This window comes from Azolla caroliniana, unplaced genomic scaffold (genome assembly GCF_043228905.1).
Source record: "Azolla caroliniana isolate FFs.n. ecotype wild unplaced genomic scaffold, voAzoCaro1.0.p SCAF_5, whole genome shotgun sequence".
In the NCBI taxonomy this organism is placed as follows: Eukaryota; Viridiplantae; Streptophyta; class Polypodiopsida; order Salviniales; family Salviniaceae; genus Azolla; species Azolla caroliniana.
The window spans coordinates 6,155,250-6,177,918 of record NW_028230440.1 but is presented as its reverse complement, the minus strand read 5'-3'; the positions used below and the strand labels follow the sequence as shown (position 1 = coordinate 6,177,918).

General features: G+C 43.9%; 1 protein-coding gene across 1 annotated transcript; it reads right to left on the bottom strand.

Annotated features, from left to right (window-relative positions):
• Positions 1 to 1,417: 1,417 nt before the first annotated feature.
• Positions 1,418 to 8,682, bottom strand: LOC147863928 (F-box family protein). The gene is made up of 6 exons (XM_087319652.1): positions 8,540 to 8,682; positions 7,163 to 7,308; positions 4,467 to 4,865; positions 2,971 to 3,152; positions 2,543 to 2,661; positions 1,418 to 1,793 (listed from the first exon to the last, which is right to left on the bottom strand). The coding sequence occupies exons 1-6, from the start codon at positions 8,614 to 8,616 to the stop codon at positions 1,547 to 1,549; spliced, it is 1,170 nt and encodes a 389-aa protein (XP_087175778.1). The 5' UTR covers positions 8,617 to 8,682; the 3' UTR covers positions 1,418 to 1,546.
• Between the last annotated feature and the right edge of the window lie 13,987 nt (positions 8,683 to 22,669).

The window sequence follows — 22,669 nt, the reverse complement described above, 5'->3', positions numbered from 1 at the left end:
CACAAGGTACATGTCTAAAAAAACAAAGTTCTTGTAATTGGACCTAGGTCATCTAGTTAGACAAGTAGAGTTCGGCTTTGTATGGGCAAACACTCATAAGGAAGCCATAAAATCCGATAAGATGATGGAAAATGAGTGTTAAGTGACACAAGCTTTTTTATGTCAAAAAATTGTATGTGCCCTTTCAAAAGGTACATGTCTAAATACACAAAGTCCATGTAATTGGACCTAGCTCATTTAGTTAGACAACATTAGTTTTATATATCAGGTACCAGTAATAATATAAACAAAGGGTGTTCTCCTATATTACGAAACGTATTTAGCTTCATATTCCTATATCATCATATTGAAAAAGAAAATTTGTTCAAAGTAGCGACATTAGCTTCATATTCCTAGCAATTGGATCATCAATTACTAGTTGTATTTGATGCAGGCTTGTTGGTCATAGGTAGACAATAATAAAAAAATGAAAGGTTTGTAGTACTTGCCCAACTAGTGAGAAATGAAGTTCCAAGTTCCTACATTTATTGTTTATCTATGCATATGTAGAAGAATTGGTCCTTGTAGTGGGAGATTAATGAAATTAGGATGCACTAGAGGGAAAGACCAATTTAGTTGGCTTAATGTGAGCCTTTACAGACTACGAATATTTAGTATTGTCTCGTTGTGTCCTTTGGGTGCTGTCTCATACATTAGGTTCAACCTGAATTAACCACCCACAAACAATAGAAAACTAATTATATATTATGTTACCTCAATAACTTTGGCATTCTTTATTCAGAAGGAATCATTCCATGAACTTCAAACCTGTAGCATGCACCATTATGGATCCTTTGAATTATGTTTTACATACTCATTGAGCCTTTTAATCACAGCATAAAATTATGTTTATTACAATGGACGAGCCTTTCACAATCAGCTTAAAGCTGAACATTATCACGATCAACACCCTTTATCATTCACATCATTGGAATTCTTTTGATGCATCTTTTGGGGCACATTTTTACTGTAGACAACCATTTGTTTTCTAAAGTTTGTCAAAACAAGAAGCTATGAACAGAGATAGCACCATTTGATTCATCAAAACAAAGAAATCACCAAAAAATGCAGTACCACTTGTAAACGAAAGATCTCTAGACTTTATTTATCATTGCAAAGTGCCTCTGAAACTCTAAAAGAAACATTTCTAGACTTTCTTTATAAAATGCCTCCGAAATTCCAAAAGAAACAATTCTGGACTCTTTATCATCCCAAAATGCAATAAATAATACATCTTGCATGAATTGTTAAAGTTTATAATGAATGCACTGCATAAGTTAAAGACATTACAAATTCCTTTCCGATTATTGTCACCATAAATCACAAACCACACGAAAGTTTCAAAATAACAGGAGTCACTTTGATAGAAGAAAACAGCTTGATTTAAAATAGCAAAGCTCTTCTAATTTGATTGATCATGATTTATATCCACTACATTGTTTTAAAAAAGATGCTGAATCAACCAATCAATCACTATTTGCATTTAATTTTTTTCGTTGAGCCCCTGTTATTCAATATCCTCATCTCGAGGAAGCACACCATCATAGTGGTTCTGTAACATAACCTGGAGGAGATAATGGTTTTCCCTAATCAATTGTAGCAGTTGAGCCTTCTTAGGTAAACGTTGCTCTGTTCTTGAAGATTCACACCTTTCTTGTTCCAGCAGATACTTGAATGAATACTTGCCACCTTTCCCGATGCTTTCGAGCTTGAAATCAGACACTGGGAACCCATGGACATGCACATAGGCAATACTGCAAAAAGAATCATTATGCCATATGGTGACATTAGTAATATTGACTATGATACATAAGTTTTGGAAATTGCTTACTATATGTAGTCACCAAACAGAAGGAAGTGCTGAACTATATACAGCCGATGTAAGTTGTAAACATTGCAGAAGGAAGACCTTGGTAGAGCCTCATACTGAGAATGCAATAGTTTGTTTTCACATATTGTCAAGACAGATTTTATGTTTGTATTTATTATTATTATTATAATCAAATTTCATGTATAATAATAGGGGATAGGCCTTCACCTACTATAAATTTCAATGAAGCTCAAAATTGAGCATTTTGGTCAAGATATTAAGATCTGGTGTTCAAATCAAGAACAAGACACAATATGAAGATTAAGATCACAACCAAGAGGATGAATTTGGAAAAAATGTAATAAGACTAGGAATAAAGGTAAAATTAAAGACAAGATTTCAAACAAAAGTGGATTATGACTGCTATTAGACCTAATCAAAGTTCACTTCATATTTTGAATGGTTATGAATAAAGTCAAATAAAAGACAAGATTTCAAACAAACGTAAAGTACTAGCATTGGAAGATCAAGGTTCACCACATATTTGAAAACGTTTTGATTTAACCTGATCCGTAAAACATTTTCATCATGAGAGTATGATGTTTTCAGACAATTTTGCTTTTCATATATCAACTAGAATGTGTTTGCAAAAGTAAAATATTTAAAAAGAAATGGTATTCAAAGATAACTTACCAAATATAATATAGACTATCGATTGCCTGAGTTTGAACCCGGCCTATCAATTCAACCTGGAAAATGCCACCAATGCAGAGTACAGGCCTTGGAAGCCTAAATGACTGCAAAGTATCTTCCTGTAATTCAGAAAAAATATCTGTCATAACTTCCCAATCTATATTAAAAATATCATATGCACAACGAAAACTTGTATTTTTTCCTTTATGGATAAATGGCATTTTAACAACATAAAAAGACATTGGCTGCACACTCCTCATATGCCCTTTATGTATGAATTAAATATTTCAATACAATAAAAAGACCTCGACTGTAAACAAACACTACCAATATGCCCACAAAGAAAGAACTTAGTATCATTGGGATATCTTAAATTAAATGGACTTTTGATGCAATAACTATAGTAAAAAGCTATTTTGGATCTAAACCTGGGCCATTGGAAATGCAGGTGATTCATATGTCCAGACATAATCACCCATATTTATGTTTCTCGGTTGGTCTGACAAACAATCAACAACGCCACTCCCCGGAGACTGCCCAGTATGAGAATATCCAAAACGGAAACGCACCATCTGTGATGAATATATTGGATCTCCATCCTGAAAATTAGCTGCCCAAAATAGTGACATAAATAAAAATGAGAAAAGAAGGAATAAAGCATCCACATTATGATACAAACAAATAGAGAAAAATGCAAAATAGTGACATAATAAAAATGAGAAAAGAAGGAATAAAGCATCTACATTGTGATACAAACTAATAGAGAACAATGCTGAAATTAAAATCACAGCGTTTATTCAGGTAGATTGCCTATTTCTTTATTATACACACCACAAAAGAGGTCATTGAGAACACACTGGTGGTAAGATTTGCGAATAACAAACTAATTGAATTGAGGAGCTGACAGGAGCACTACAGCTATTAATAGGGGAGCGATTCTTGAAGGAAGCAGAGCACAATGGAGTTTGAGCTTCTTACACATACACATATAGTGTTATGAGCATACATGTAACTAAGCTGTAAAAGTAATTTAGAAGCTAAGGTTAGGTCAATCTGATTGGTTTCCTGACAGTGGATAAGCTGTAGAAGTAATTTAAAAGCTAAAGTTAGGTCAATCTGATTGGTTTCCTGACAGTGGATATGTGAAGTTTAGGCCACCCATTTGCACACTCGTGTTCTTATCATTTCTCACTCACTCCAAACTCTCCATTCCATGCATCAAATGTATCAGTTGATACATATAAGCAGGGACTGTATCGGTCATCAAGATAAAACATTTGGACAATAAAACATGCATGACGAAATTCTGAACCACTATCCCAACAGTGATATTTTGCATTCACTATAGTAACGGAAAAACATCCAAATAAACTTAGCTTGTGCAGTATTGATAAGAATGCCCTACTTTAGAAAACTAACAGAATAACCTACTGTATTGCTTTACTACAAAGGAATATTTTGGTATAAACTTGACAAATTAGGACTATTGTGCTGTGTTTTTCCCTATTGTAATTGCAAAGATGGTAGGCACCAAGTCCACAACAATGAAATACAATAAAGGAAGGAGCTCTGTTTGTAGCCCGAGAAAAAGAATCTTATGATGCAGAAAAAATGTTTCTCAAGCCCTCTATTCAGGATTAATACCAATCCTTAAGGGGACGGTTACTTTCACACATCAGAATAATAATGATATGCGTCAAACAAGAGCTTGTGATAAAAATCCATGAGACAATGCATGCATCCGCTTACGGTCATTGTTGGATTGAAGATCCTTCCATCCACAGAAGTCACTCAACATATGAACATGCATCTTTCTTCAATACCATGAACTCATTCATGATAAAACATCAATTACTCACTAAAAAGGATGAAGATCAGCTATAACTTTTTATAGCAGCATTTAACCCGACTGAAACAGATTTACCTCGGAAAGGTCGGATTTTCACTTCGTGAACAACACAAAGGTCAGAAAGGAGCCTGTAAGTGAGTGTCTCTGGTACATTGGTGTTGCTTTGACCCGTACTTGACCAATAAGAATTAAGTTCATCTTCATGATAAAGAGTTTGCACAATACTTTCTTGTGGCAAATTGTCAGTGCTAGACGCATGCAAAGGTTCCAATATACATGATCTCTCTATAGGAGAACTTTGTAGTGTGGACAGAAACATGGCATATAAAGACAGTTTTGTTTCTGGATATCCCAGCTGTCTAATATCACTTGCTTGTTCGAGTGAACCGCTCTCATTCATGTGTACGATTTTAAAATCTCCAGATTCATGATAATGCTTCATGCACAAGCCTCTCCATAGTTTCTCTTCCATAACTACACATGTTAAACAAAGAATGCTCCATAAATTCACCGAATTTCATTAATATGCAGATCAAGTTGGAGATATTTGAAACACTAGAAGTTATAACATAATTAATTTTGGAGAATCATAAGTTCATGCGTCCAAAAAAGTATCATATAATGCAAAAACGAATGTTGCTACGATCTATTTTTGAGAAGAAAAGTGTTAAATTTGAAAAAATGGAGATTCACACGAAGAATCAACCAAAGAAATTAGGAAAAATATAGAAGACTTTTAGCTGGCCATCTTTGTGCCCAAGGAACTATTGGAATAATCTGAGTTCTTTGTGTGTCCACTTTATAATATCTTTCTTTATCACTTTATTACTGGCTTGGTCACATCCAAAAATGGGCAGTTGAGACTATACTCAATAGGTGGGAATGCATCCATATCATCACATGCATCTACAAACAATTGGTTTCACCTTCCTCTGCTAGCTGCACAGATAAGGAAAGAGATCATTGTACATAGTGATGCCTAGATCATGTCTAGATTGGGTACTGATATTTTGATCCTTATCATCTGAGAAATCATATAGACCAACTAGTGGCCATTCCATATTCCTCTAAATCTTCCGCATTTGCAAAACTTTCGTCCCATATCTCCAGACACATACAAGAGGGTGTGGTAAACCAATATGTTAAACCACCATGGTTTGGTACACAGTTTCAGGAAGTGTACATTCAGCAGTAAATGCCTCTTTCAAAGAAAAATGGTACCTTGTGAATGTGAACCATATATATACATGACTTTGTGTACTATGCAGCCTGTCCTCCAAAAGCTATATAACATCTTGTACATAGAGCTAAATATATGGTAAGGTAAAGCAATTGTCCATTTCCGTCCCTCATAAGTTGTTGCCCATAATATCCTTCATATGTAGCAGGAGTATGAGAGTGGATGTGGGTGGATAAACATTTATATATTTTTTATACCCTTCTCCGAGAATTGCGACAATGACAACATGTGAATCCCCTATGTTAGCAACTCAAAGACCTGTATAAAGACAAATCATATGTGATGTGATACTATTTATGCGTATAAACATTGTAAGATGTCATCTCTTCTTTGGACTTATAGGCCATTTTGGCATTTTAAAAGATGTTATATAGCTCTCTCATAGACACATACACACGCACACATTTGTGCATATGTAATTGTGTCAAATACCACCATGAATGCTTCTAAGACACCCACCATAGTTCCACGCCAAAAAATGAATACTCAATCTAAGCTTCGACTACCACCATGAATGCTTCGAAGACACACACCATAATTCCACGCCAAAAAGTGTGTACTCAATCTAACCTATATGTTGGGACTTCCAGACTTACTGCATATCCTGCCTTATCTGTAGAACCTCCACATCAAGACATAACCCAATTTTCACCAAACAGTTATAATTCAATGTTTTTGAGAAGCTATGATTACTTTTTTCTGACCAGGGTTATTGCAATATTTGCCTCAAATTAATAACTTGGTTTGGAGAATTATTGGGATTTCTTGTTCATCTAGTTATCATGAAGATAATGCGTGTGCATCTAAGAGGAGGAGGAAAATGGTGGAGATTCAATTTACAAGGATCAAAAGGACGAGTAAAAAAATCACATAAAACATGAATACTATTACCAAAGCTTTTCAGGGATGAGTTAAGAAGGAACATCATGCTAAGTTATCTTTCAAAACTCAAATTTTCTAATGCCTAATTTTGTGCTATGATTACATAAGATCGAATGAACTCTTGTGGACTATATGAGATATTCCCAGGCAAGTCAATAATTCTCTTTTGAATAATCATTAGACGACATTCGAACAGTTTTAATTGGGATTGTGAAGAGAAACTACTAAAGGCTCCTAAATTTGCCACAATATCTATCGCTAAATTTCAAACAATCAAAGGGAGGGGTGAACAATAAAATAGAAGTCTTCACATTTTGTGGGATAAAGAAAGAATCTTTATTAATTATTTTCCTTTAAAAGAACATATGAAAAACTAAGGTTCTTAGATATTTATCACATTTAGAGTGAAACATGCAGCTAAAAACTAATAACATTGGCATATTTTGGATATTTTAAAATGTATACATAAATCTACTAAAATCTAGTGGGATGTGACTCGCTGAATTCATATTAAAGCAAATCAACCATACAACTTATAACTTATACTTTCAGTTAATAAAAGTATATCAACCATAAAACTTATCATTTATATTTTCAGTCAATAAAAGTACACCAACCATAAAACTTATAAGTTATAGCTTATACTTACCATATTCACGCCACAACCGGCAGACACATGCTGCATTAACTAGATCTTTGCATGTATTTAGCATGCTGAACACGTATATTGCAGTCTCATTGTCCAACTTATCAAATAAGCTTCCTTCGTCTCCCATCATACAAACATAGGACTTGCTGCAACATTCATGCAATTTATTTTAAAAACTAAGTGTGCTTAGTAAAACACAAAAATACAAAGAACAGATGTAATGGACATCGAAGTTCATTGTGTGTATTTTGCAGTCTCATTGTCCAACTTATCAAATAAGCTTCCTTCATCTCCCATCATACAAACATAGGACTTGCTGCAAAAATCATGCAATTTGACTTTGCAATATGTTTTAAAAACGTGTGCTCAGTAAAACACAAAAATACAAAGAACAGATGTAATGGACATCAAAGTTCATTGTGTGTATTTACTCTTCTTTTGATGGGTATTACTTCCACTATGGACATGCAGAATCAATATAAGATAAGGACTGAATTTGGGATTGGGTCCAAGTAGAAGATAAAATCTCTGAAGTTGGATAAAATCTTTAATCTCTGAAGTAGATGAGCAGCAATTCTTCAAGGGAAAATTGAGTTAAATAACGATAATCCCTAAGGGCCTTCCAGATGAATGGAAATAGATGCCCAAGATAAACTTAGTTGAATCAGAATCAGATCAAAGATCTTAAATGCAACTCTGCATCGTAATGGTAATATGTCCATACATGTGTCTGTATACATGCACAAAACTAGCCATCTTTAGGACTCTCTTGTAACCTTGAAAAAGTAGAATGCCGAAAGATACGGAATTGTCTCCCCCCAGTGTGGGGCCCTAAGATCAAAAGCACTACATTGAAAGGGAAGTATACAAGGAAAAGTTGGAGGCTCTTCCCAGTCTTCTTGATTTTTGAATTTTAAGCTAGAATTTAAAAATTGTCTAATCTCCCTCTCTCCTCCACAGCTATCTTAGGCAAAGATCTCAAGTCTTAAGAATCCTTCTTAAGTATTTGAGGGACTTGTATGAAGCTTGACGCCGGACGGTTTTATTTAATTGAAGTATGTTTCCTTATTAAGTCCTTCGAGTTGAGTTAAGTCTTCTTGATATTCTTGATTAAGTTAAGTGTATGGGTGATTAATGAAATCCTCGGTTTTGTAATCAAGTGTAACGCTAGCAAGGTTAGGCATGGTTGGTGTCTGTATTTACTCGTGTTACCTACAATAGAGTAGATAACAGCCTGGCACTCATTGAATTACCTTGGCGTAGTAGAGAAAGGACTCCACTAAGAAAGAGGTATGCTTAGGAAGGATCCCCAAAACTAACTACAGAAGATTTAAAATAAACAAACCAAGATCAAACAGCGAAAATTGGAAGGCTTACCTGTGCGGGTTGGATCGACGGTTGGATCGTGGACGATGAAAGAGCAAAGACAAAACGTGGAACAGATTTATATTCATTCATTCCCTATTGCTGCAAATGGATTTATATCAATCTGAATCATTAAACAGGGCCATTAAAAGACTACAAAAATACGAGAAGCAGGAGGAGGAGGCGCCAAAATATTGCTATAGAGAGCAAATTGAATAATGTATGTACGGCAGCTTTCTTTTACTTTTGGCTTCAGATCTCGAGAAGAGATCTAACATTCAGAGAATCGGTGATTACCACATACATACATACATACATACATACATACATACATACATGCATACATACATATACACAAAAGGAGAGATATGGAAGATGGATGATCTTTGATTGGTTTAGACAAAAACACTTTGTTGTGCCAATGATTTATTTGTAGACATTGAGTGAGGCTTTTGTGATTTGGAGCGGAGAGCGGGAGTTGTCCAATCCGAGCCTCTCTCATCCCATGGATCTGCATCTCTCTGTATTCGAAATTCCCGAGATCTGCTCGTTCCGTGTACATCTTAAAAGTGGTACAATCGGAGATGGTCCTAGGGTTTGCCCATTCCATGTACATCTTTAAATGGTACAATCGAAGCTGGTCCTAGGGTTTGCTCATTCCATGTACATCTTTAAAATGGTACTGTCGAAGATGGTCCTAGGGTTTCATGCTACCTACCTAGCCTTACCTTTTTGTTGCCATGGCGATCTAAATGGGACATTGAACATTCGACAGCATCACTACGATTTACTTTTACATCATGCAAGTCGAAGGAGACATGCGATTTACATCATGCAAGACAAAGGGAGAAAATGGGTATTCCATGGGTGGCGTGGAATCAGATTACCACTGCAAGATGATTGGGAGAGGGCGAGAGCCACAAAATTTGAATCTGAATGAATGTATTTGGGCTCGTGGAATTTCACTTTCACTATTTTATCAAACGAAAAGTGGTCACTTTCATTTGACAGAAAGTATAGATTCCATTGGGAAAAGCGAGGGAATTTAGCCTCTTGGTGGAGCATATTGAACAGCAAAAGGTCAATGAAATTTTCCAAGATATCTGATGGTTAGTTTTTTGGTGGTGTGTTGGAATACGTGTAGCGGTGTCCTCTTGCCAACACAAGAGAATATTAATACCTTTTAGAGAGATGTATTTGTGGGCCTCACAAATGTTGGGATAGGAGGGTAAGATTTTGTTACAATTGCAATTTCGTAGGATGGCAAGTTGGGTTTGTTAAAGTGCGGGATGTTATGTTGGATACTAAAGTACAACTTTGTTGTGCCCAACTCCGGAACTCTTTGAGCCTATCTTCGAGGTTTATTGGACATTTGTAGGTGGTAGGTGTCTTTCTTATGTAAAAGGTAGTGATGTTATCATAAGATCATTCACATGTATAAGCAAATGGAGGAAAAGGTTATGAGAGTGTGGGGAATTAGAAAGCTCATACTACACTGCAATAGTTTGCTAAGAATGGGTTCACAATCCCATCTTCCATTTAGAGCTAATGTATTTCTTTGGAGGGGGTTATGTGTCGAATACAAGTGTATAATGGACGTATTCACACTATCCCTTTGTATAGCTCAAGTTTGGGCCATTTGTGTAATTAGCATAAAGGGTAGTTGCCCTAAGTCGGTCACTATATAAAGTGACCTTGTAACCTTTTTGCAAGGTTAGTTGTATTATTGTTTTCTATTGAATAGAAAGACTCTTTTGTGCTCTCTCTCTCTCTCTCTCTCTCTCTCTCTCTCTCTCTCTCTCTCTCTCTGTGCACGATCTCAGAAACTATCATACGCGGGTACTCAACCCTAATCGAATGCTTCTTGATCTTCCGCATTGACGACCTTGTCTCTTCCAACATTTGGTATCAGAGCGAAGGTTCCTCAACCCGCTGTCGGCCGTCATCACCGCCTGCACAGCATTCGGTTTCCTACGTCATTCGAAGTAGAGAGAAGAAGAAGAAAAACGAGGCTTGCATCTCATCGCGTTAGATCATTTTCGCTTGGAGTAAGCCAGTCGGTTGTACTCTGCTCCTTGTGATCGTAACCACTCGAGGTGAAATCCCCTTGTGCAACATTGACACGATCGTGCTCCACTCGGTTAAACGGCATCCGAAGAGGTCAACAAACGCTGCTCGCCGCTCATTGTAACCACTCGGTGCAGATCGGTCTCAAGACAACAACTCCAATTCGTGCTTCATCCGGCTGATCGACATTCGAGAGGATCAGTTGGATCCGTCTCTCTCGTCGCTGTAGTCACCCGAAGCAGAATCGGTCCAGACAATCGGTTTCAATAATCGGTATTCGGCATATATATCCGAAACGAACCGGGCTCACTCCGACTCGGCAACATTCGGGAAGACCAGTCGGTTCTGTCCCTCAAGTTACCGGAGTCAATTCGAGCAAGTTCAACAATACATATATCCGAAGCCGAACCGACTCGGGTTCAAATCCGACTAGAACGATATCGGGTGAGCCAACCGGCTGCACTCCAACAAGGTTCGTAGTCAACTCCGAACCGAGCTTCGTCAACCGAAACCGAATTTGATGGCATCAACATCCGGCTCGTCAGAAATGAGTCTACGAAAGTTCGATGGATCGAACTTCAACTTCTGGAAGGAGCAAATGCAGGACTATCTCATAGTCAAGGGGCAAATCGATCCCATCGAAAATGAAGAACCTCCAGAAGGATACAAACCAATTGAGTGGCAGAAGCTGGACAGAATCGTCCGCGCCACGATTCGGATGCACCTATCGGAATCGGTATATTTTACGGTGCAATCGTGTACGACAGCATTCGAACTGTGGAAAACACTGTCGGACACTTACGAAAAGAAGGTCGCCGCAACGAAGATGTTTCTGATCCGGCGCCTCTACAACTTGCGGATGAAAGAATCTGATTCGGTTCAAGCACACCTCAATGAGTACGAAAGCATAAGCTCCCAAATCTCATCTCAGGGGACGGCAATCGAGGATGAACTCAGAGCAATGATACTCATGAGTAGCCTTCCCTCATCATGGGAAACTTTCGTCACAACCGTGTGCAACGCGTCAACCACGGCTGTTAAATACTCCGAAGTCACGAGCGCAATCCTGACCGAAGCAGCTCGGAGAAAGTCTTTCGCCAAAGACTCAACAGACGACGCTTATGTAGTACAAGGTTCGACAGACCGATCGAACATACGAGGAAGAGATTCCTCACGACCGCCGAACAACCAGCGAAGACGGAGCCAGTCACGGGACAACCGAATCTGCAACTATTGCAAGAAACCCGGACACATCAAAGCCGACTGCCGCGCACTCAAGAACAAGAACAACAAGAAGAGTGGCCGGCATGAGGAGATCAATTACGTCAGCTTCTCAGCTGATGTGCTACCAAACGACCCGAATATACTGTCAATCGAAAATCCAGTCGGATCAGAAGTTCTGCTCACGACTGAAGAATCGAGCACATGGCTCTTGGATTCGGGCGCGTCATTTCACGTGACTCCTCATAGATCCCAATTTCGGCAATATACGATCCGTCACTCCGACTTAGTTCGAGTCGGCAACTCACAACACTGTGACATCATCGGAATCGGCACAGTAGAGCTCAACCTTGCAGGTGGCTCTACACTTGTACTTCACAATGTCCGACATGTACCCGAGCTCTCGAGGCCATTGATCTCAGTCGGACAACTAGATGAAGACGGCATTCGTGCCGGTTTCTCTTCGGGAGGGTGGACACTCCACAGGGGGAACCTCCTGCTTGCTAGAGGACCCAAGATACACTCACTGTATCCGTTACATGTTACGCTCAGAGAGGGTAACCTGTTTTTGGTGGATATTCCTGTGTCCTCACTATGGCACAGAAGATTAGGACACCTCAGCAAGGCCGGCATTACGCACCTATCTAGAGCCGGATACATCCCTAAACTCTCCTTCTCCGACCATCAATTCTGCGAGCATTGCCAGTACGGCAAACAAGCAGCCGCATCACACCCGACATCAGCACCAAGAGAAACGAGACCTCTCGATTTAGTCCACTCGGACGTCTGTGGCCCAATACCGCATCAGTCTCTTGGCGGTGCCTCTTACTTCGTCAGTTTTATTGACGATTCGACTCGAAAGGTGTGGGCTTATCCAATTCGCACCAAAGATCGTGTCTTCTCGATCTTCTCCGATTGGCTCGCTATGGTAGAAAATCAAACTGACCGAAAACTGAAATGCTTTCGGACAGACAATGGGGGAGAGTTCAAATCAGAAGAATTCGTCAAATTCTGCCGACAACGCGGCATCCGACGTGAATTTACGGCACCACACAGTCCGGAGCAAAACGGGATTGCAGAACGAATGAATCGGACAATCCAAGAACGGATAGTTTCCATGCTCCAACACTCCGGACTGTCGGATGGCTTCTGGGCAGAGGCTCTACTCACGGCAGTACACATAATCAATATGTCGCCAAGCAGACCTCTAGGACTTCAAATTCCTCAGGAACTATGGATCGGCAGTAAGCCGAATTACGACAAGCTGAGGATCTTCGGATGCGAGGCGTACGCCCTTATTCCGAAAGAAGATCGCCGAAAACTTGCACCTCGGTCCAGGAAATGCATTTTCCTTGGATATGGATCAGACGGCGAAATGGGATACCGACTCTGGGACCCCGAACGCAGACAAATCGTTCGAAGTTCGGACGTTGTGTTCAACGAGTCGGCTATGAATCCATCAATCGAAAAACCGATCGAAGTCCGAAGGGTAACATTTTCCGATGTGCCGACCCTTCAAGAAGGCCCCGCTCTTAACACACGGTCAGCTTCACGGGTAGCTGAACCTTACACTACCGACTCGGACAACTCCGACTCGGCACAGCAGAATAATTCGCTTTCGGACCATCCGACCTCGATACCCGATACGACCAGTCCAGTCATACCCCGACGATCCGAGAGACTGTCGCAACCTCCGGAGAGGTATTCTCCTGGAATTTTCTTCACCGACGCCGGCGAACCGACGTCTTACGAAGAAGCATCGACATCCGTCGATTCAGCCATCTGGCATCTGGCGATGGAGTCGGAAATGCACTCCATTCGGGCAAACAAGACTTGGGATCTGGTCGAACTACCTAAGAATCGACGTGCTCTTCCTTGCAAGTGGATTTATCGACTAAAAGAGACGTCTGATTCGACCACCCCAAAGTACAAGGCCAGATTAGTTGCGAAGGGCTTCCGACAAGAATATGGCGTCGACTTCGACGAGATTTTTTCACCAGTGGTGAAAATGACAACCCTTCGTTTTCTACTCGGCGTAGTGGCAGCCGACAACTTGGAGCTGATTCAGCTAGATGTCAAAACAGCCTTCCTCCATGGTGATCTTGAAGAGGAAATTTATGTGGAGCAGCCAAAAGGCTTCGTGGCAACTGGCCAAGAACATCTAGTCTGCCGACTCCGGAAGAGTCTATACGGCCTCAAACAGGCACCGCGACAATGGTACAAGAAGTTCGATGACTTCATCCAATCGATCGGCTTCTCAAAAAACGATGAGGACCATTGTCTCTTTACCACCACAGCTCAAGATGGATCACCCATCTTCCTCATCATTTACGTGGACGACATGCTAATTTCTGGACGCCACGCGGGCGAACTTGCCGATCTCATTCGGCAACTGCGGTTGAAGTTTGCCATGAAGGACCTCGGTCCGGCACGACACATACTCGGCATCGCGATAAACGACATCTTTTTTTATCTCAGACCGACTATATCGGACGTGTCTTGGAATGCTTCAACATGCAATCAGCCAAATCTGCTTCAACCCCGCTCCCCATGAATCTTCGGCTCTCTCAGCGAGACTGCCCGACATCCGGCTCGGAGGGGGAAGATATGAAGTCGGTACCGTATGCACCGGCAGTCGGCTCCCTTATGTACCTGATGGTCGCGACACGGCCTGATATCTCTCATGCCGTAGGAGTCGTTAGCAGATTTATGCACAATCCTGGCCGATCGCATTGGAACGCAGTCAAGCATGTGTTCAGATATCTGGCTGGCACAAAAGACCACGGCATTCTTTTCGGTCCGAACCGAACCTCAGGCGTAGTCGGTTACACCGACTCGGATTTCGCCGGCTGTATAGACAGTCGGAAATCAACAACTGGATACTGCTTCAAATTCGGCAATGGAGCAATTTCGTGGAAGTCGAAACTTCAGGAGTGCACAGCGACCTCAACGACCGAAGCAGAATATGTAGTTGCGTCCGACGCTGCAAAAGAAGCTTTGTGGCTCGGCCGGCTGGCACACACGTTTCGGCAAGTCGACCATGACTCGGCCCCAGTTGTCTATAGCGACAGTCAAGGTGTTGTTGCCCTGTCGAAAAATCCGGTTCACCACAACGCCTCCAAACATATCGACGTTCGATATCACTTCGTTCGGGACTGCGTCATTTCATGGAAAATCGGTCTAGAGAAAATATCCACAACCGACAATGTCGCAGATGGAATGACCAAGTGTTTTTCGGCAGACCGCTTTCGGTCTCTTCGGCATCAGATGGGCGTAATGACAAACCAGTCCGGTTAGAGCCGGACACAGCGCAGGGTGATTTCCGACAACCGACATCAGTTCCTTAATGATCGGCTTCAACTCTTCCGACCCGACCAGTTCGGTCTTCTGCCTTCGGACCTTGCCGACTCGAACAAAACTGATATGTCCGAGAACCTAGGATTATACCTGTAATCTTAGATAACCCATGTATACGCCCATTACGGGGGAGTGTCGAATACAAGTGTATAATGGACGTATTCACACTATCCCTTTGTATAGCTCAAGTTTGGGCCATTTGTGTAATTAGCATAAAGGGTAGTTGCCCTAAGTCGGTCACTATATAAAGTGACCTTGTAACCTTTTTGCAAGGTTGGTTGTATTATTGTTTTCTATTGAATAGAAAGAGTCTTTTGTGCTCTCTCTCTCTCTCTCTCTCTCTCTCTCTCTCTCTCTCTCTCTCTCTCTCTCTCTCTCTCTCTCTCTCTGCACGATCTCAGAAACTATCATACGCGGGTACTCAACCCTAATCGAATGCTTCTTGATCTTCCGCATTGACGGCCTTGTCTCTTCCAACATTATGGTCAAGCGATTACCCTTGGGATGTGCAGAAAGGAAGAGATCGTCGATGGAATGTGTTTCTTTTGAGCTATGTCATTGGAACAAATCACATAGCATGTTAACTATCACTTGTCCAATATCATGATATGCCTCAACATTTATATATGCAATTTGGGATCTCAAAGTTCTCGTTTCAATGGGTGTTTGTGTTATTCTCTGACCGGACAAGGCCTAACACAAGGTGTCACGGAGACACTTCACCAAAGGGTGATTACGGTATAGGATTAAGATTCAACGATTACACCGACTTACGTAGGTTACACGATTAGAGTGCTTTAGTTAATTACACGCGTAAGATATGACAGTAAGTAAAGAACGGACATCAACACAGAAGTATAAACACCATATGCTCTATTAATTATCCGCTGCGATTACAATGGGGTCCGGGCCTTTAAATAGGTTTCCGGCCCGTAGTACAAAACGGTGCCTATCGCACCTATTCGGGATCCGTCCGGATCTGGAACGGCATACCGTTTCCAGTCCGTCCGTCCACACTATGCTTATTTACAACCATACTTAATTAACTCCTTCACTCCGTATTTTGGACTCCTTGCCGGCCGGTAACACATGGCACGCCCGTGGGACAGTACCTTGTACGTCGAACCCTTCTTGGCCCCTTCATCGTTCACCCAAATTGTCCAAAATATCTTGTTCCAGAGTTTCCAATTATTCTTCCGGTTGTGGTTGTTGCGGCTGTGCTTGCTGCTGCTGCTGTGGTTGCGGTTGGGACTGAGGCTGCTCCGGCTGCTCTATAGGCGGCTGCTCCGTTTGTTTCTCTGACTCCGGCATCTCCGTTTGACTGCTTCCGGTCCGGTCTCCTTCCAGTACCGGTTCCTCATCACTGAGGTTGACCGTAACCGGTTCTCGTGCTTTCTCTTCCCGGATCCGGGACCTCTCGTAGCTTTCAAACTGGATATGCGCCTCCAGCCTGTCGTCGTCCAGCTGAGTTACAAGTTGCCGAACTTGCTCTAGTTGGTCCTCTGCCAAGGCTTGAAAGTCTTCGGCCAGCTCATCTCTTATGCCGGTGAAGTCTTCGGAATTCAGCATATAGCAATCATCTCCCTCCTTCCGCCGGTTCTCTACGTCGGCCCGGAGCAATTGGAGTTCCGCCGCGTTCGTGGCCCACTTGGTCCACCATTTGACGGAACCGTTGTCAATCAAGCTCTTGGTCTGGTTCAACCAGGCCCGCATGATATCCTGGATGCGACTTGCTCCCATTTGCGCTCTGCTTTCCACAACTTGTCGCTCCTCCTTCAACTGCTTGATGAGATTAGCCGTATCCTCCGCCTGCTCTCTGTAGCGCGTCAGCTGCCCTTGATATGTCGTTTGCAGCCTCTGCAGTACCTCCGCCGCTCTTTCTTTTTCCGCCTGATGTTGCCTAAGGAGCTCTGTCCGAACCTTCTCCGCCTCTTCCAACCGTCTTCTGGTTTCCGCTTGTTCCTTGGCGAATGCGGTTGCGGTCCGATCAACTGCTTGCCGGAGCTCATCCGTCCGTTCCTTGTGCTCCGTTTGCAACCGTTTATACTCCCGGTGCAATTTCTCAAATTCCTCCGTTTTTTGTTTGAGCTTGCCGTTGATCTGGCGATGGTTCCGGTCCTCCCGATCCTTTACCTGCCGGAGTTCCTCTTTCAGGCGCTCTACTTCCGTTTCGGCGTTTCTCCGGAGCCTGTCCTTCTCTTGCAGCATTTTCTCCTTCTCCTCCTTGAGCTGGTCGTACGCTTGGTGGCCTTTTCGTAAGCTCTCCTCGGCCAAGCGTAGCTTCTCAGCAGTCTTTTTCAGTTCTGCCTCCGCTGCCGTCTTCAACTCTCTTTCGCGGCTCCTCAGCGCTTCTTGGGCAGCTAGCTCATCCTTTAAGTCCGCAAGCTCTTGGGCTCGTGCCGCATTTCTCTCCGGAACGGTTTCCGTTGTCGGGGTCTGATTGCTATGTACAGGTTGATCTGCCGCTTTATTCTGTACATTGCCCGGAGTCACCGGTGCTTGGACTTGTGTTGTCAAAGCCAATTGAGCCATTTCCCTTGTGACCCTGTCCAAGTCTTGTTCAAAGCTCCAGATTCTGGACCGCGCCGTCTCTAGATCTACGGTTGTGACGAGCAACCGTTCCTGGTGCGCTCTCTCCTCCGCCTCTATATACTCGACCGCTCCGGCGATTTGCTCGCCTACCCACCGTAGCCACATGCTACTGGTGCCTTGCTGCTGTACTGGTCGGGTCGGCTCATTCACTGTGGAATTGTCTGGCCTGAGTGCCTGCATATGCCGTTCTGGTTCTACTCCTTGGCCGCCGTGTGTGCTGGCTGGGCTCGCCGGCTGTTGAGTTCCGGTTCTCGCCGTCTCCGGAACCGTTGGAATGACTTCTTCTATAGAAGTCGACAAGGCCGGTTCCATACGCACCGGTTCTGGTTCCTCCCTTGTGGTTTGCTCAGGTTGAGTTGGGGGCGTTTCTTCCTCTCGCGGGTACGACCGCTCCCCCGCTGTCCCGGCGGTCCTACTTCTTGACCGTCGTTGGAGGTGCTCTTCTGGCTCCTCCGTTTCCTCTTCCTGTGTAACGGCATGTTTTTGTGCCGTCAAGGGTTCCGGTTCCTTCTGTCCCGGTCGCCGTATGGTTATCTTGACGGGTCGGACCGGTGACACCTCCTCCGGTTCTGGGAGCCGTTTCTTCCCTTTCGTCGCCTTCGACGCCAGCAGCTGCTGTCGTTTGGACGCCGGCTTCGAGGTGCTTCCTTCCGATAATCTTGGCCGCTTCTTTGGCTGAGTGGTCTCGATCGGCGGCACGAGCAATGTTATCCACTGAGCTACGGCATGCCACAGCTTCCGGCCCTCCTTGCCGTCCTTTCCTCGTACCATGTCGATTGCCGTGCACAAACCGTCTGCAATCAACACCGGCCAGTCCACCTTGATCCCTTCATAGGTGGCTATGATCATCCCTGCCCGATTTTTTGGCATGACAGGGGGTCGGGGGTACACGTGGCCGTACTCATGGAGCACTCGAGCTATCTCCCTGAATAGCGGATCTTCGCCGCCCTGCGTTCGATAGCCTTTGCCGGCAACATAGTACTCACCGAAATATCGGATGAGTTGCTCCGAGGATGGGTTATCAATCTGAAAAATACCTCCCTCCGGAAGGCCTGTTAGCGCACGGATTGCTTCCTCTGTGATGACTTCCGTGTCGAGCTCCTTGATGACCCGATCGGCTTCTCTGTGCGGTGGTGCCTCCATGATGGTCAGGAACCCATCCAGTCCGTGTTGCCTGAGCCATTTCCTGGCCGCTTCCGACAGCGTTTGTGGTTCCATGTCTGCTTCGAGGTCGAGGAAAGATGGCGAGGTAGAGTGGTGATGAGAGTGAGAGCGAGAGAGAGAGCGTTCCGAACGTGGAGGTTCTCTGAGTGCAAGTTCGCGTTTGGTAAGCTTCCACCGCCTTGGTGCTTCTGTGCTTCTTGGCTCGCGAAATGAAAAGGTCTCCATGCGTTCTTCTTCTTCTTTGTGCGTTTTGGCGCCTTTTTCGAGCATGCACACGTCGTGTACCAATTTAGTATTAAGTAGCGTGGCGGCTCTTAAATGCCCACTTCGTACCTTTTCGCTCCTATGGTGACTTCCAATTTCCGTATTAAGCCCGTCGGCCGTACAGAGCTCGTATCCGCCATCCGTAGCCAGAACGGACATGGCTCCCATTCATGTATACCCAAGGCATCACACGTGCGGAGGCTTATTACGTTCACCCCGGAACCTCCATCGATTACTGTGCCAGGAAGTTCGTGCCCTTTGACAATAGCTGTAATCACCGGACTACTTGTGTCCACCACCGTCGGTCCCTCCTCCGGATTCGAGAAAAGGACTGGTGCCGGTGGGGCTATACCGTCTATCATGACCGTTTTTAGCCCTTCCGTAAATCGCGGCACGAGCTGTAAGAGTCTTCCTAATGGCAACGTGATCTGACATTCTTGCAGTGCTTGCCAGGTCTCGTTTTCTGGGTGGCTACCGCCGGCACTCCCTATGGTATTAGCCTTTTGCCGTTCCGCGTCCGCGACATTCCTGTCATTGGCTTCCTTCACCCATTCCGTCGCCTGTTTTCGTATGGCCTCTTGTGTTTCCCACTCTTTGGCCATGCCTTTCGACCGTGTGGTTACTTGCTGTAAATCCGCCACTTCCGGAACCACCATATTAACTGTTGGTCGTTTATCGTAGCTCTTTGCCGGGCACTGGTTACTGTAGTGGCCTTCCTGCCTGCAGTAATAGCAGTACTCTTTACGGGTATTGCTGGATTCAGCTTTGCTGGTATCCAGAGTCGGTCCCGTAGTGAGTGGTGCGTTCTGTGCCGGTTGGCTCCTTGGGGTTCCCTGTTCCGGGTCCCTAGTGTGACCACCTTTCTTGAAATTACGTTTCTTATTATTCTTATTTTTATTTCGGTAGTCCGGTCGTGGTGGATCGTAAAATCGGCCGTAGTCCTCCTAGTGCCTTCGGTAACCAGGGGAATGGTCTCTGTCGTATTGCTCGTGTCGTCTGTTGGGCTCCCGATAACGGTCCGATCGCTCATACCGGTCGTAGTTATCACGCCGATTCCCGTACCGGCCATCATTCTCTTGCCTGTCTCCGTACCGGACATCCTGTGCCGGTGGGTACCGGTTCATTCTTTGCCAACGATCGTCATCTTCGTCTCGGCTGCTTCTTGGCTCGATCCGTCGGACGGGTGGTGCTTGTCGGTTTAACAGGTTATACTCGCACCGGTCCGTTGTATGACTCTTGGATTGATAAATCACACACTGGGTTCGCATGGTGCACTCCACTGCCGAGTGTCCGGCATTCAAGCAGATTGTGCATTGAATTGCCTGCCGGAACCGGAGATCTTCCTCGGTGGGTAACACCCGTTGCAGTGTTCCCAGCGTAAGCCATGAGCTTGACTTTTCCATTTCTCTGACCCGGTCAATGACCTGGTCGATGGTGCATCCTCGAAAGTCGATCACCGTACACACCGTGCGTAACGGTTCCCGGAGTGCGTTTAAAAATATCGTCCGTAATTCCTCCTCCGGGGGTGCACGGGCAAGCTGGCTATGCATTCGTTGGAAACGGATGACGAATTGGGGAATGCTTTCCCCTGCCTCCTGTCGGATCGTATAAAACAGGCCCACCATTGTCGTCTGGTCGACCTCCTTGTGGAAAAAATGCAAGAATTTTGCTTTTAATTCTGCAAAGGTTGTGATGGTCGCCGGGTCCTGCGTCCGCCGCCATCGTGTCGCTGGTCCCTCCAACGTGACTCCGAATTCCGCTATCTTCAAGCGTTCTTCTTCCTCCGGTGTCATTCGCTGGGACGTGTGATTTGCTTCCCATGTCTGCTCGAAGTCATGAACATGCGCTTCCACGTCCGGATCGTCGCGATACTTTGAGTATTGGAACGGCATGTCGTCGTCCAGTATTAGGCCGCGGTTTAGTGGCGTTTGTTGATATCTTTCCGGTTTTCTCTCCGGTTCCACTTCCGGTTCTTGTGCCGGTGCTTTTTCCGGTTCCTTTTCCGGCTCTTCTTCCGGTACCTTTGCCGGCTCTTTCGTTGGTGTCGGTGGCTTTGCTTCTTCCACTTCCGGTGTTGGTGGGTTGACGGCTTCCGTTTGCGGTTCCGGATAGCCCTGGTTGAGCGGTTCCGGTTCTGGAGTCGGCACGGTATCTGACCCGTCGTGCTCCGGGCCGCCGGGGGTATCGTTGCTGCTCCGGTAGTTCGTGTGCACGTTGTATCCCCCTTCGGAATCCGATTCGTAGGCTGAAAAGGCTTCTGCCTCGTTTTCTCCGCTTGCCAGCGCCTCGAGGAGGCGTTCGGTTTCCCGGAGACTACTTAGACTGCTTCCGTCGTCCTGGTCGCGAGTTTGCTGTAACCGAAGAGATTCCTCCGCGACTCTCCGGATCTCGTTGGAGAACGAACGATCCGAGCGAATTTCGTGCGCTGCTTGCTGGAAAGTCTCACGCCGTCTTTGCTGTTCGGCGAGGCGTCGAGCTCGGTCTGTAACCAGGTCGTGCGTTGGTCTAGTCATCCATTACCGTCGTTCGCTGCGAGAAAGCAGGAATCGTGGTCGCCAAAACTGTGTTATTCTCTGACCGGACAAGGCCTAACACAAGGTGTCACGGAGACACTTCACCAAAGGGTGATTACGGTATAGGATTAAGATTCAACGATTACACCGACTTACGTAGGTTACACGATTAGAGTGCTTTAGTTAATTACACGCGTAAGATATGACAGTAAGTACAGAATGGACATCAACACAGAAGTATAAACACCATATGCTCTATTAATTATCCACTGCGATTACAATGGGGTCCGGGCCTTTAAATAGGTTTCCGGCCCGTAGTACAAAACGGTGCCTATCGCACCTATTCGGGATCCGTCCGGATCTGGAACGGCATACCGTTTCCAGTCCGTCCGTCCACACTATGCTTATTTACAACCATACTTAATTAACTCCTTCACTCCGTATTTTGGACTCCTTGCCGGCCGGTAACAGTTTGCTTAGGTTGGGTTAACATGGCCATTGTCTCAAGTTGAAAGATTTTTTCACTAGTTGAGATAATTGGGGGTTATGACGTATTTGGTTGTGAAATGAATAATGGAGATGTCCTTGAGTTCAGAAGTCAAGATAATAAGCAAGGTTCATTGTCACAACATTGCAAATGCTATGTATTATTAATCAATATGTTCAAGGAGTGTTTTATTGCATGCATTATTGTCTATCGTAACAAAAACTAAAATGTAAATCATGTAAAAGAAAGTGGTCAGTAAAGACCTTGTTTTGATGCACTCTCCACCTAGACATGACATTGTATTAGTCCTAATACATGTAGTATGATCTAATTGGTTGGATCAACTAATGTTGTTTTTCTAGCTATTAGAGATCGACTTGGAGAAAAATATCGATTTTGCATGGTTCGGTACTACAAAACATCTCACATATTGACATTAAGTAGATATATATTGCTTCAAAATTTCAAGTTACAGGT